The following is a 13,811-nucleotide window of genomic DNA, read 5'->3' on the forward strand; positions in this document are numbered from 1 at the left end:
GTTCTTATAAGTCCATTATACTTGCAAATTATACTGCAGAAAATATTACTATTAATTTGATAACCTGCCTTGAAATGTATTTATATAAATAATACAAGAAATAATAACATAAATAATTAAAACTAAACCATACTTGTCAAATAAACAAAGCATAGTCTATGACACATTATCTCCACTTTAAGTATTTGCTTATTTGTATTTCCCCGAGTTTATTAATTTGCAATGGGTCTCAATAGTCATAGTGAATTACCAAGATTCAGCTGTAGATTTCTGGGGCTTTTTTTATACATGATATTCATGTTACAACAGCATTAAACCACACCCAAGAATCTTGATGCAATGTTTGGAAGCAACCGAATGATATATGGCAGTATTGCTTCAGATTTTTAAATATAATTTTGAATCCAAACCAAAATGGAGCAATCCCAAATTATGGAGTAGAAAAAGCAGCTGTCTATAATATGAGCATAATGTCAGGTGCACACAGTCATAAATTCTGACTCACTTCAATCTTCATCCCATGCATTCTTGCTTCCATTTTGGTCTTAGTGCTATATGATTCTGTAACTAACAAGATAAGAACACTGTTGCAATATTACAGTTTATTCATGCATTTTCCAGAAATGACATGAACATTTTGGTAAAAAATAAAATCGTTCTTATCCCATCAAAAACACAATGAAGAAAGAACCTTAGGTATATGTGTTTATTAATGAGGCTTTGAACCTTTAAAAACTCTGCTTAAATTCACTGTCACTGGGAAATCCTAACCTACTTCAAACATGGGAACCACTGAAGGCATCATTAAGGTGTGTTCGGTGAGCTCCAGTATGAATGTAGAATGTAGAGAATAAGGCCTGGTCCAAAGCCCATTAATAGGATTTAGGCTCTTACATGACTTAGGTGGTGTGATCTAAAATGGTTTGGTAGACTACCCTGATGATTGAAGGTCGCCAAATGTTTGCTGAAATAATGATGCCTTTTACTGCAACCTTTTTAAAAAGTGACTTGTCCTTAACTGCAGTAAGCCCTGTACAGCTGAATTAGAATAGCTGGCAAACATTTGATGCTTGCTATTTGGGACAAGTGGTTCAGCAGTAATTAGCACGTGGCAATAGCAATGAAACATTTAATCCCACTTTTGTTTCAGTTAACACTCATTCCCATGAGTGGTTCACAGCTGTAGGAATCCCCACAGTGGATACACTGTGTTTCTCTCTTGCAACTGTTTCTGTTATTAGGGAAGCTGAGGCAAGGCACATTGAAACTGGGGAAGGTAACAGAGTGGTTGATATGGGACTCAATAAAAAAAAGAAAGGTGTGTAATGTTTTAATGCCAATTAGCATGTATCTTTGGAAAATAGATCATGTCAAACAACCTTTTTTTTTTCTTTTGATAGGATTACAAATGTGTTGATAAAGGTAATAGTGCTGATGGAACATACGTAGACCTATGTAAGGCATTTGACTTGATATTACTCAGTATTTTGGTTAACTCCCTCCCCCCCACCGCAGCAACCTTGAATGATCGAAAATGGTACATATTTAAATTAGTTTAAAACTGGCTAACAGATCTCAATATACTTGTAAATGGAGAATCATCACTGAGCAGAAGCAGGGATTAGTCCTTCATCCTATGCTAGTTAACATTTATATCAATGACCTGAAAAAAAACATAAAATCACCATTGATAAAGTTTGCAGGTGACCTAAAAACAGGTGGAGTGGGAAATAATTCAGACTATAAATTGAGATCTACATTACTTGGTAAACTTGGTAAAGCACACTGTACATTTTAATGAGACAAATGTAAATGTAGAATTTGGCCATACTTACAGGATAGGGGCCTCTATCCTGGGAAGCAATGACCCTGAAAAGGATTTGAGGGTCATGGTGAATAATCAGCAGATTGGGACCTTCTACCACACAACACAGTGGCCTAAAGGGCTGCTGCAAACCTTGGATATGTAGATAGGAAAATCTCGAGGAAGAACAGAGAGGTTCTGTTACTCTGCTTTTGGCACTGATGCCACTGCTGATGGAATACTATTCCATTTTGGGTGTCCACAGTTTAAGAAGTGGGTCTTTAAATTTGGAGAGGCTTCAGAAAAGTGACCATGATATGGATCAAAGGATTGGAAAACATGCCTGATAGTGATAGACTTAAGGAGCTCAATCTGCTTAGCTTCATAGAGACATAGGACTGGAAGGGACTTTGAGTGGTCATCTAGTACAGTCCCTTCACTTATGGCAGTACTAAGGTATATCTAGACCACCCTGACAGATGTTTGTCTAACCTGCTCTTAAAAATCTCCAGTGATGGAGATTCCATAACTTCCCTGGGAAATGTGTTCTAGTGTTTAATCACTTGGACAGGAAGTTTTTCCCAATGTCTAACCTAAACATCCCTTGCTGCAATTTAAGCTCATTTCTTGTCCTGTTATCAGTGATTTCAGAGAATAATTGCTCCTGTCTCCATCTAAATCATTAATGTACTTGAAAATGGTTATATCCTGAATCTTCTCTTTTCCACATTAAACAAATGCAGTTTTTTCAGTCTTCCCTCATAGGACACATTTTCTAGACCTTTAATAATTTTTCTTGCTCTTCCTTGAACTTTCTCCAATTTGTCCACATCTGTCCTGTTACTCTAGGAGTAAATTGGAAGAATTGTTTTGTGTCTTCCTCACAACACTTCTGGTAATACATCCCGGATGTTGTGTCCCCTTTTTTTGCAACAGTGTTACACTGTTCACTCATATTTAGATTGTGATTCACTGTGACTCCCAGATCCCTTTTTGCCATACTCCTTCCTTGGCAGTCATTTCCCATGTTATATGTGTGCAACTGATTGTTCCCTCATAAGAGGAGTACTTTGCATTTGTCCATATTGAATTTCATCCTATTTACAAAAAATCATTTTCCAGTTTTCCAGATAATTTTGAATATTAATCCTGTCCCTCATTTGCAATCCCTCCCAGCTTGGTATTATCCTCAAACTTTATTGAGTGTCTATTATATAAAATACTTTGTAACACCTGGCCTCTACACAGGAGATCAGATTAGATGATCATAATTATCCCTTTCAGACTTGAAATCTATTAATCATTGTAATTAATAATAAAAAGCATAATCTCATCCACCTAAACTGGTGTATAGGGTATCATTGTTAAAATATGGCCATAGGTATTTTGATTATTTTTTATTTTCATTGGAATTCGCTGAAAACTTCAGAAAATCCTTCCAGTTAATTTCCTGCATTATGTTGAGGCTGCTGAGGGTAGGGGACAAGAAGAAAGATCTGTGTTCACACTGAGGCAGGGTTAAGCCATGAATTCTGCTTACAATTCCAAACTAGTCTTCCTTTTCCCTGCCAGCACTACCCACTTCTTCAGCTGGCCCTGTTGCTGTGAAGTATTTTCCCTTCCAATTGGCCCACTGGGAAAGTTTGGAATCTCAGAAAAGCAGCAAAACTGGATTGTGGAGGTGTCTCTTCTCCTTCACTATGTAATGGTATCAGTAGGTTTGGCAACTGCATATGTTGGAAGGGAAGGGATAGTCTGGCAGCTTTGATGTGGTAGAAGGATATAGGGAAATTTAAAAAAATGCAGGTTTAATTAGTTCTCAACTTCATTTACCTATTATAAATCTAGGCAACATGTTAGAAGTAATAGTCAAGTGACATGATACAAGGGATGTAATTAAATGAGACACTGAGGTAAAACAGCTTCAAAGGGAAAAATCATAGCAATGAAGGACAATAAATGATGCCTCTAAGTGTGGCATGAGGGAAAAAATAGAAAATGTTAAAAGTAGACCTAAGAAGGGAGGAAGAATGGTTACTACTATATAAATAAATGGATACTACTGTATAAATTTTTAACCAATATCATCTCCTTTTAAATTTGAATTACATCCGAAAGCATGTTACTTTGCATATTTTGGTCATACTTAGGGTGTCAGGAATTCTGACACTTGCATACTTTCTAGAACCTCCAGAAAGCCAGAGTTCTGGCATATCAGCATTTCACTGTTCACAGCTGTTTTCGACTTCCGTAAGTCACAAGTAGTTGATTGCCAGTTCAATGTCAATTAATTTGGTTAGGGAAGGCACAAGAGTTTTGACAGGTATGAGTGGTAGCAGTTGGGAGTGGTGTGGGAATGTTTCCAGGAAATTTTGGGTGGATACTTGGGAGATAGGACAGTGGCAGGAGAAATTGGGGGGATTTTAGCTAGTTGAAAGGAAGATGGAATTTGAGACTGGGAGTCTTTGGAGAATTGTTCCAGAGTTTTGGCTAGGAGCTCAAAGTTACTGTTTGTTCCAGATGTCTCATTTAAAAAACAAAACAAAACAGGAATTTTTGCTGCAGTAAGTGGGGAAAAGAACAAAATGTCAGCCCTTAAAGGAGAAACCTGGAGGGAAGGTCTGATTTGTTAGATTCAGAAGCACAATGTAGTTGGCTAGGACAAAGTCATGTGATCCTGGTAAGATAACTGACACCTGTTCAAGAATTGAAAATTAAATAAGCTTTTATTTGGTAAGTGGATAAAATGTTAAATAGTAACACAAATAATTTTAGTGGTATTGGTTCATGATTCTGTGTCAGCCCATTGCATTCTATTTCTCAAAATAGCTTTGTGGTACAATATTTTCATTGTGTGGACCATGTCTCAACAAGATGTCTCAATGGCCACTTTCCCTCCCATTTGCAGTCCCCAGATCATTTCCATTCCTATTCCTTTTCCTCCTTTCCGCTTTGGGGTCACATAACACGTCTCTGGCAATTGCTTACCTGTAAAAATAATGTTAAAGTGTTTATCTTGTAATGTAGCTCAGCAGCTGGAAACAAGAGAGAGTGCCACCAGGTTGACATACTGGTATTTGGAAACATAGGCATGCTATTCTCTCTTAGAGCCTCATAGCTTTTGGGGGAGGATGAGACTTTTTAATGTCAATGCATTCACCGAATGTTCATTTTACAGGCCAAGCTCAGATAACAGGCGCCAAGGGAGCAGGGAGAGGATGTCCAGCACCAGTGAAAAGGGCAGCCTGTCCATGGAATCCACCAAGGAAACCCGTTACTGTGCTGTCTGCAATGACTATGCTTCAGGATATCATTATGGAGTCTGGTCTTGCGAGGGCTGTAAGGCCTTCTTCAAAAGAAGCATTCAAGGTAATAATTTGGGGAAGTGTACTGGCAAGTTCTTTATTCCCAGGGAACTGTGTGCTTGTGAAGGTGCTGAGACTACAGATTGATTCCTGAAGAACAAAACAGTCTCTTTCACGAACTGACAACCACCATGCTCATCTGAATGTATTTATGTCCCTGTTTGGTAAATTATATAAATGTACTAGTAACATTATAATTAATCAGTCCAAGATTAAAACAAACAAAACACCTCTCCCATCTATCTTGGGGCTTGTGTATGTCTCATCATGGCACTGGTAAGGAATTTAATTTAAAATAAAACACTAAGCCAAATCCTGTTCAATGCTGCTGGGTTGTTCTCTTTCTTCCTCCTGCCTTCTCTTTGCCCATATACAGTGCACCTCTCTTTAAATAAATACTCCTTATCTGAAACAACCCTTTCTTCTGAGTTCCCTGTCAGAGTGCACCTTAATTCTTACTGACTGATATATTCTTATAAAATTCAGTGCTAGATTAAGAAAGATAGACCAAGGCATCACCTCTTTTGAATGCAAATAGAATAAAGGAGACGTTTTCTTTTCAAAATACCTATCCAAATTTGGAGCAGAGCTGAATTAAATATCAGGAAGTCAAATGATTTGCCCAACATAAACTTTACACCCACAACATTCCTGGGTGTCATTCAGTAGCTTTAACTTCTATATTTCAATTTTACTTTTCTCAGGTGCAATTTATTCTATGGGTATTTACCTGGACAATGCATTTTTGGGGTTGTTGTTTTTTGTGACAGGATTTTTCTGTGTGATACAAAGTGGCAAGACAAACCAACAGCCATAAAAGTAAAAACAACAACATGAGGGTGACTCTCTCCATATCACTCCCATCCAAACTATTTGCAGAACACAATCTATTTTGAAAAGGAAATCATCTAAAGAAGGGGGTTGCACCCACAAAAGCTCATGATACCATCTACATGTTTTGTTAGTCTTTAAGGTGCTACTAGTCTATTTGTTGTTTTTAATTTTTTCCTTTTCAAAAGAGAAGGGATGTTCCCAAAGAAGCTTTTTCCCATGACATTTGGCTCAGTATAAATGGGCCATTTGTCGGAAAAGCCTCTTTCGGAAGAAAAGCAGAAAAAGATATACAAGTTGCGGTTTGTAATTTGCATATCTTTTTCCGATAGAACTTGATAATTTAGACACAGCCTGAAACAACTCAGATTCTTTCTGAATACAGCCTACCATGCGTAAAATGTGGGTGGCCTCTATACGTTTGAGATTTCCTGCTCATTTGAGCACAGCAGACTCTTGTAGCTGTTTTCACACAAGTTTTGACCTAAACATAGAATAATCTCCTGTCACAAGGCTATTGTCTCTTTGCACAGCTACCACTTACATGAGGGAAATGTCCTGAGCAAAACCTCTCATGTTTTTGGAGGAAAAGTGTTTTTGTAATTTTTCAATTACATTGGTGGAAGGATTTCAGTGGTAGTGATTGATTACTAATCACTTTTATTTCTGCTTTCCTAAGCTCATCTATATTATCTTAGTAAAATTAACAAAGGCATGGCTCAGTTATAAGGGGGGCGAGAGGGAGACATGGTTAAATCAAGTTCTCTTGATAAATTAAATGAATTAACATAAGTTTGTTTATATGACAGATTCCATAATTAAATGTTTACCATTTGAGTCATTAGTTACAGGTGGCATAGAAAATTATTGTTTTTGCTGAATACATGGAAGAGATGGATGGAAAGGCTCTTATGTGAAATATTGTGTGTTTCAGTTCCTGCAGTTTGCATTGTCTACATTACAGAGTATGGAGAAATATCTGTGAAAGAATTCATTTGTAGATTTGGTCAGAAAATTCTCCCACTCTCAATCGATTTTGTCTAAACTGAAACTGCTCATGAAATAATGTTGGATTTAATAAATTACTCTGTGCCTGACTTGTAATATTTTCAGTTAAAATAGAAAGTTTTGATACTATCAAACTGGCTGTATTTTAATGTTGTCAATCCAGAAAGTTTCAGGTTTTTGAGCTAAAGCAACTTTTCATTTCAAAATTTTAGAATAGAGACCATGAAAGAAGGGAAAAAAATAAAAATTCCCGAAACAAGGAAAATATTTCAAAATGAAAACACTTCAAAATTATTTGAACCTTTTGATTACTGAAAATGAATATTCTGGAGTTTTAGTTCTTGAACATTTTGAGAATTTTCGACATTCTCCTGATTCAGTATGGGATTCTCACATACAATCAAATTTTCACAGAGCAGAAACAATTTGTACCTAGTTCTATTCATATGTTCTTTATTGGGCCACTGCTCTTCCAATGAATTGGCCTTCTCTATAAACATTCATAGCTCTAAGATATAAATGAAGAGATATAAAGGATGTTAAGCTATCTCATTTCATTGCCACTTCTGAAGAGAGGAGGATAAAATAGAAAAGATGCTCCTCATTTGTCTTATATCATGCAGCCAATACTTGAACTCAAGTGACAGAGCACTCATTTAGGAAGTTTGCAGACTTGAATGTCAGAACTTACTACTTTATTGAAAAATTGAGAAAATGTGCTACAAGAGTGATTTGAAGTCTGAAAAATATGCTTTGCAATGAGCCACTTAAAGAAACTCAGTCTATTTATCTAAGGGAAGGTTAAGAAGTAACTTGATCATGATGTACAAGTACTTACAAAGGGAAGATATTTCTAATAGAGTTCTCTTAATTTGACAGAAAAAATAGACATGAAATTAAATGGCTGAAAGTTGAAACTAGATAAATTCAGACTAGATATGAATTTCATATTTTTAACAGCAAAAATAAATAACTTTTGGAACACCCTAAAGTCTTTAAATCAATCACGGGTATTTTTTTTGGATGGAATATTATAGATCAAAGAGAAGTAATGATGCAGCGATTATCAGGTGAAATTCTTTGACCTTGTGTTGTTATGCAGGAAATCCCTTCTTTCCTTAATTTGTTTAATAGTCTTCTATTAAGACAGAGACATAGTATGTGACTCATGACTAGAATATTGGTATGAAGGAGCATAGTTTGTTAGTTTGTTCAGGAAGGACTGGCTGGATAAATGGAAGAAGGTTTTGCTTTATACATCAAGAATAAATAGACTTATTCTGAGGTCCATGAGATGGTGAGAGGCAGACCAGTTGAAAAAAATAAAAGGGGTTAAAAAAAAGGAGTGATGTCATAGTGGAGGACTCCTACAGACTACTAAATCAGGAAGACAATGAGGTATTTCTTGAACAAATAACTGAAATATCCAAAATATAAGACCTAGTTGTAATGGGAAATTTAACTACCCAGGTATGTTTAAAAATATGACAAAAACCAAAATTTCCAGTAAGTTATTGGACTGTATTGGAGACAACATTTCATTTCAGAAAGTGAAGGAAGTAATCAGGGAAACAGACAGGTTAGGCCTGATTCTGACTAACAGGAGGGAATTGCTAGTGAATCTGAATATGCCAGGCTATCAGGGTGAAAGTGATTATGAAGGAAGGACAATACATGTAATACATTTTTTCTATTACACCTACCCACACTAATAAACTGAGAACTGGTGGGTAGGTGTAATAGAAAAAATATAAGGGGAAAAAGAAGAGCTGGCAGTTTCTCAGTTTGAAGATGTGCCTTTAATATTGTCTCAATCCAAATTTCAAGGAAAAATAGAAAGAATATTTAGAGGCCAGCATGGCTCCATCAGGTATTCTTTATTGACCTTAAAAATAAAAATATAGAATTATTAACAAATTGCTAAGGAGGAACACAAAAGAGCATGCACATGTTAGGGATAAAAGTCAAAGGCTAAGACACAAAATTAGTTACACCTATAAAGGAACATAAAAGGCAATAATAAAAGGTTGTTAAATTACATTAGGAGTTATAGAAATTTGAAGGAGAGTGGTAAGTGTTCTACTTTGCAGGGAAGGAAAGCTAATTACTGATGACATATAGGAGGGAGAGGTTTATAATGCCATTTTGCTTTTTTCATTAAGAAGGGTACTTAACACAATTCATATTAACAACAAGGCAGAAGGAATGCAAGCCAAAATAGGTTAAAGAATATTGAGATAAATTAAATGTATTTAAGTTGGAAGGGCTTGATAAAATTAACCTTAAAGTTTTAAGGAACTAATTAAAGCAATCTCAGAACCCATCACAATTACCTCTGAGAATTCCTAAAAAATGGGTGAGGTTCCAGAGGATTGGAGAAGGAAAAACTTAGTATCGATCTTTTAAAAGGAGAAGAACGAGGGCCCTGGCAATTATAGGCTAGTGAGCTTAAATATGATACCTGGAAAAATACTGAAAAATACTGGAAAAACAACTTACTGTACAAACAATCTGTATGCATCGTGAGGATAATGGACTTACAAGGAGTATCAGGCATAGATTTTTTAAGAACAAATCATGCCAAGCCAGCCCAATTGGCTCCTTTATCAGGGTTACTGGGTTAGTGGATAGGTGGGAGGAGCAGGAGGCATGCTATAGCTAAATTTTTAACATACAGTTCCATATGACATATTCTCATAGCAAACTAGGGATATGTGGTCTGGATGTAATTTTTATGAGGTGGGTGCATAACTGGTTGAAAGACTGTATTTAAAGAGTGGTTATCAATGCTTGTTGGAAAACTGGGAGGGAATATGTAGCGGAGTCCTGCTGTGGACATTCCTGGATCTGGTTCTAGTTGTCATTTTAATTAATTACTTGAATAATGGAGTAGAGGAGAATGTTTATAAAATTTGCAGATGACACAAAGCTGGGAGGGGTTCAAACACTTGAAGGATTAGAACTAGCCTTGATAAATTGGAGAACTGGTCTGAATTCAATGATTACTTCACTTAGGAAAATAATCAAATACACAACTGCAAAATGAGGTATCACTGCCTAGTACTACCTATGGCTAGTACTTCTGAAAGTATTGGTATTATAGTGCATTGTTTCTCAAAGCGGGCTGTGGGCTTGCTTTGGGAAAGCTGCTAATGGGCCACTCTGCTTTGTTTATATAAAGGCCCCATAGCTACAGAACCTCGCAGCTCTCATGGGCTCCAGTTTGCCATTTCTAGCCAATGAGAATAGCAGCCCACTTTGAGATAAACTGTTATAGTGATAGAACGAGTAGTCTTGTGGCACCTCAGAGACTAACAAAACAAATATATAGTATTGTCACAGAGTGTGAGGGAGTCACTGAGCCCTGCACCGCCAACTGCAGTCAAATGTGACTCTCAGTCAACAAGCAGAAGAGAAGGTTTATTTGTTGACATGGACACAGTGTAGCACAGACTTGTCAACACAGGAACCAGAAGCAATTAGTACAATCCAACCTGGGAAGACGGGGGCCAAGAGCCAGCACCCTGGGCCCCCTCCTTGCATCCTCTGCCATATAACAGAGCTCACACACCCAGCAACTCGTCCCCCAGCCTGGAAGCAGCTCTGACCTGCCTTCGCTCAGAATCCTGGGCAAGGTGTCACCTAGTTGCTCCCTCCACTCAGACTCAGATTACAGGTCAGCCTGAGTATTGTTGTGTATGTGCTAAAATGGGGCAGGTAAGGGCAGCCTCCCCTCAGCGAGAGCCACACCCAACATTCCCATCCCCAGCTGGACACGAGTGCAGTGCCCAGGGAAAGTAAAGCACACATACACACAGAGTTACAACAGAACAGCACAGGACAGTAGGAATCACCCACCACCTAAAAAGTGAACATAAACCCCACTATGTCACAAGTACCATGAGCTTTCCTGGGCAAAACCCACTTCAGATGAGCTTGAGTGGAAAAAAAAAGGAGGACGATCAGAATTATAACAGAAAAAGAAAGAAGAAAGAAAAACATGTACCTGTTAATAGCAGTGTAGGTGCTAATGAGGCTAATTGAGTGTCCCGTACTTAGCTGTTGATGTCAGTTACATGTAGACTGGTTTTATAATGGGCCACCCCGTTGGTGTCTTTGTTAAGCCTGAAGGAAAGTGTCAAATTTGCATATCAATTCCACACTCTCTTTCTGTAGTTGGCTTGTGAAATTCCTTTGGAGAAAAACTGCTACTTTTAAATCCATTAATGAGTGCCCATGCAGGTTAAAACTTTCCCCTACAGGTGTGTGTTACAGTTCCTAAAATCTGATTTGTGTCCATTTATCCTTTGTCGTAGAGACTCTCCAGTCTGGGCAATAAACATTGGCAGAATGGCATTGCTGGCACTTGATGGCCTAGATCACATCAGAGAATGTGCATGTTGTATGAGCTTTTGATGTTGTGGCTTATGTGGTTAGGTGATGGTGTCACTTGTATAGATGAGTTGGGAATTGGGTTTATTGCAGTGGTAGGAACTTGCGTGAGTGTTACCCTGTGCTCATCCTATCTGCTTTTTCATGTCCTGAACACCCTCTTTTCCATATCATTGATGTTTACAACAATATCATGATGACATATCTAAACTGGAAAAATTTAGATTTTCCTCACCCCCTTTTTGTCATCATATCCTTTGCCCTTAGGTCTTGAGTCTATATGCTGAAGTCAGTCTGTGCATGGTGCTCAACATTCTATTCATTCTGTAGCACTGTGTTCGACTTGGTTATTACAAATGCAGGTCAGATGGTAATGAATTATTTGTGTATGAGAACTTAAAAAAACAACCCCTTAGCATCTAAATAAATTGTTAGAACTTAATAAATAATCCAAATTATTCTATCAAGTGCATTTGTCATGATAAGTAATTTTTGCATGGCCAGAAGGCTGCTTAGGGTAAATCTACACTGCTCAGCTATTTCGAGGTACCCCATGTCTACATAAGCTGCCCGTTATTTTGAAATATTTTTCGAAATAGTGGATGTGCTATTTCACCATCCTGGTAAACCTCGTTGCATGAGGGATAAGGGATGGTTTCAAAATTTAACACTGTGTAGATATACCAAATTTCAAAATAAGCTATTTTGAAATAGTTTCGAAATAAGATACGTAATTTGCGCAGCTCAAATTGCATATTTTATTTCAAATTTGGGCTGCTGTGTAGATGCCCCCTTAGTATCACAGTAAGAGGGGAAAAAAGGAGAGAGCACTCAGTTGTGGCAGTAACAACCAAAAACCACACCCTATGAAAGATTGCCAACCATATTACCAATTACTTAAATTAAGGACCAGTGTTGGCACAAGAACAAATGGATATAAACTACACATGAAGATGTTTAGGCTTGAAATTAAATTAAGGTTATTCCCTATCAGAGGAATAAAATTCTGGAACAGACTTCCAAGAGAAATACTGGGTGCAATAAGTCTAATATATTACCAAGCTGAGCTTGTTAAGTCTATGGAAGGGGTGGCATGATGAGATTGCCTACAATGGCATGTGGCCTCTCTCTAATTGCTATTAGTAAGCATCTCCGAAGGCTGGTAATGGGACACAGGATGGGGAGATCTCTGAATTATTACAAAGAATTATTTTCCTATCTGTCTAGTTGGTGGGTCTTGCCTGCATGCTGGGGTCTAATGGATTGCTATGTTTGAGGTCAGGAAGTAATTTTCCTGTGGGTCAGACTGGCAGAATCCCTAGGAGGTTTTTGCCTTTTTTTCCCTCTGGCTTAGGGCACAGGTTACTTGCTGGTCTGAACTAGAGTAAAAGTTGGACTCCCTAATTTGAATTATTTAAATCAAGATTCAAAATCTTCAGTAATTCAGTCAGCATATACGGGTAAATTACAGGAGTGGGTGGGTGAGGTTCTGTGACCTGCAAAGTGCAGGTCAGACTAGATGATCATGATAGTCCATTTTAGCCTGAAAATGTGTGTGTGTATGTTGTGTGAGGACACTGGAAATAATAATTCTGTATTTCTCTTTTTTAAGCAGTTTTAATCCCAGAGCATTTTGGAATATGTATTGGCTTTGAGATAATTAACACAAAATTATGCCTGGCAAAGAAATATAAGTTAACTTGCAATTTTTCTTAACAGGTCACCCAGACCCCACCTAAGCTTTTATATTGCCTTAATAACAATAATTGTTTTGGAAGGTTCAGAATATGTCTAATCTTCATTTTTATCCTATAATTTCAAACATGCTTTTTTCCCCAATATCTTTTTCTGTCATTCAATCATTCTTTCTTTCATGCAGTTCTCTTGATGTCAGTGGATCTAGCCAGGTGAGTGAAGGTACCTTGAATAAGTGTCCTGTATTTTCATTTCCTCCACAAATTATTCTTCCTGGAGGGGCTGTTTTCCCATTAGTGGTGCAAATGGACAACATCCCAAGATCACTCACACATGTGTGTCCCTATTGGTAGTCAGGATTCTCAATAGTCCTATTAGAAACAGTACTCTTTTTAATAGTGTTATGATGCTTTACTTTGTTATAAATTGGTCCTTATTTTAAGTAATTGGTATTTGTTATAAATTGCTCTTTTCCTAGGAATTAACTTTTTTAATGGACAAAGACTGAAAAGCATGCTATACTTGTTATTGAGAAGTAGGTACATAAAATTAGTGACAGTTTAATTACTTCTAATGCTATTTCTTTTTTCAATGCTGTTATAGCTCGAAAATGATCTCAATGTAAAATCCTAACTGAATACATTGGGAAAATGTTGATCCAGATCCATACTTTATGGACTGAGCCGCGGAACACTCTTTGCTGTGCACTAAGATAG

At 37.3% G+C, this 13,811-nt stretch overlaps 1 protein-coding gene across 8 annotated transcripts in view; it reads left to right on the plus strand.

Annotated features, from left to right (window-relative positions):
- ESR1 (estrogen receptor 1) overlaps positions 1-13,811 on the plus strand; it is a 296,248-nt gene that overhangs the window by 127,352 nt on the left and 155,085 nt on the right. For all 8 annotated transcript variants that reach the window (XM_014569514.4, XM_006114974.5, XM_089777297.1 and 5 more), the window contains one exon: positions 4,983-5,173. In XM_014569514.4, the coding sequence (XP_014425000.1) occupies positions 4,983-5,173 (191 nt within the window). The remainder of the gene's footprint in view (positions 1-4,982; positions 5,174-13,811) is intronic.

Source organism: Pelodiscus sinensis, chromosome 3 (genome assembly GCF_052426305.1).
Source record: "Pelodiscus sinensis isolate ZL-2025 chromosome 3, ASM5242630v1, whole genome shotgun sequence".
NCBI lineage: Eukaryota > Metazoa > Chordata > Testudines > Trionychidae > Pelodiscus > Pelodiscus sinensis.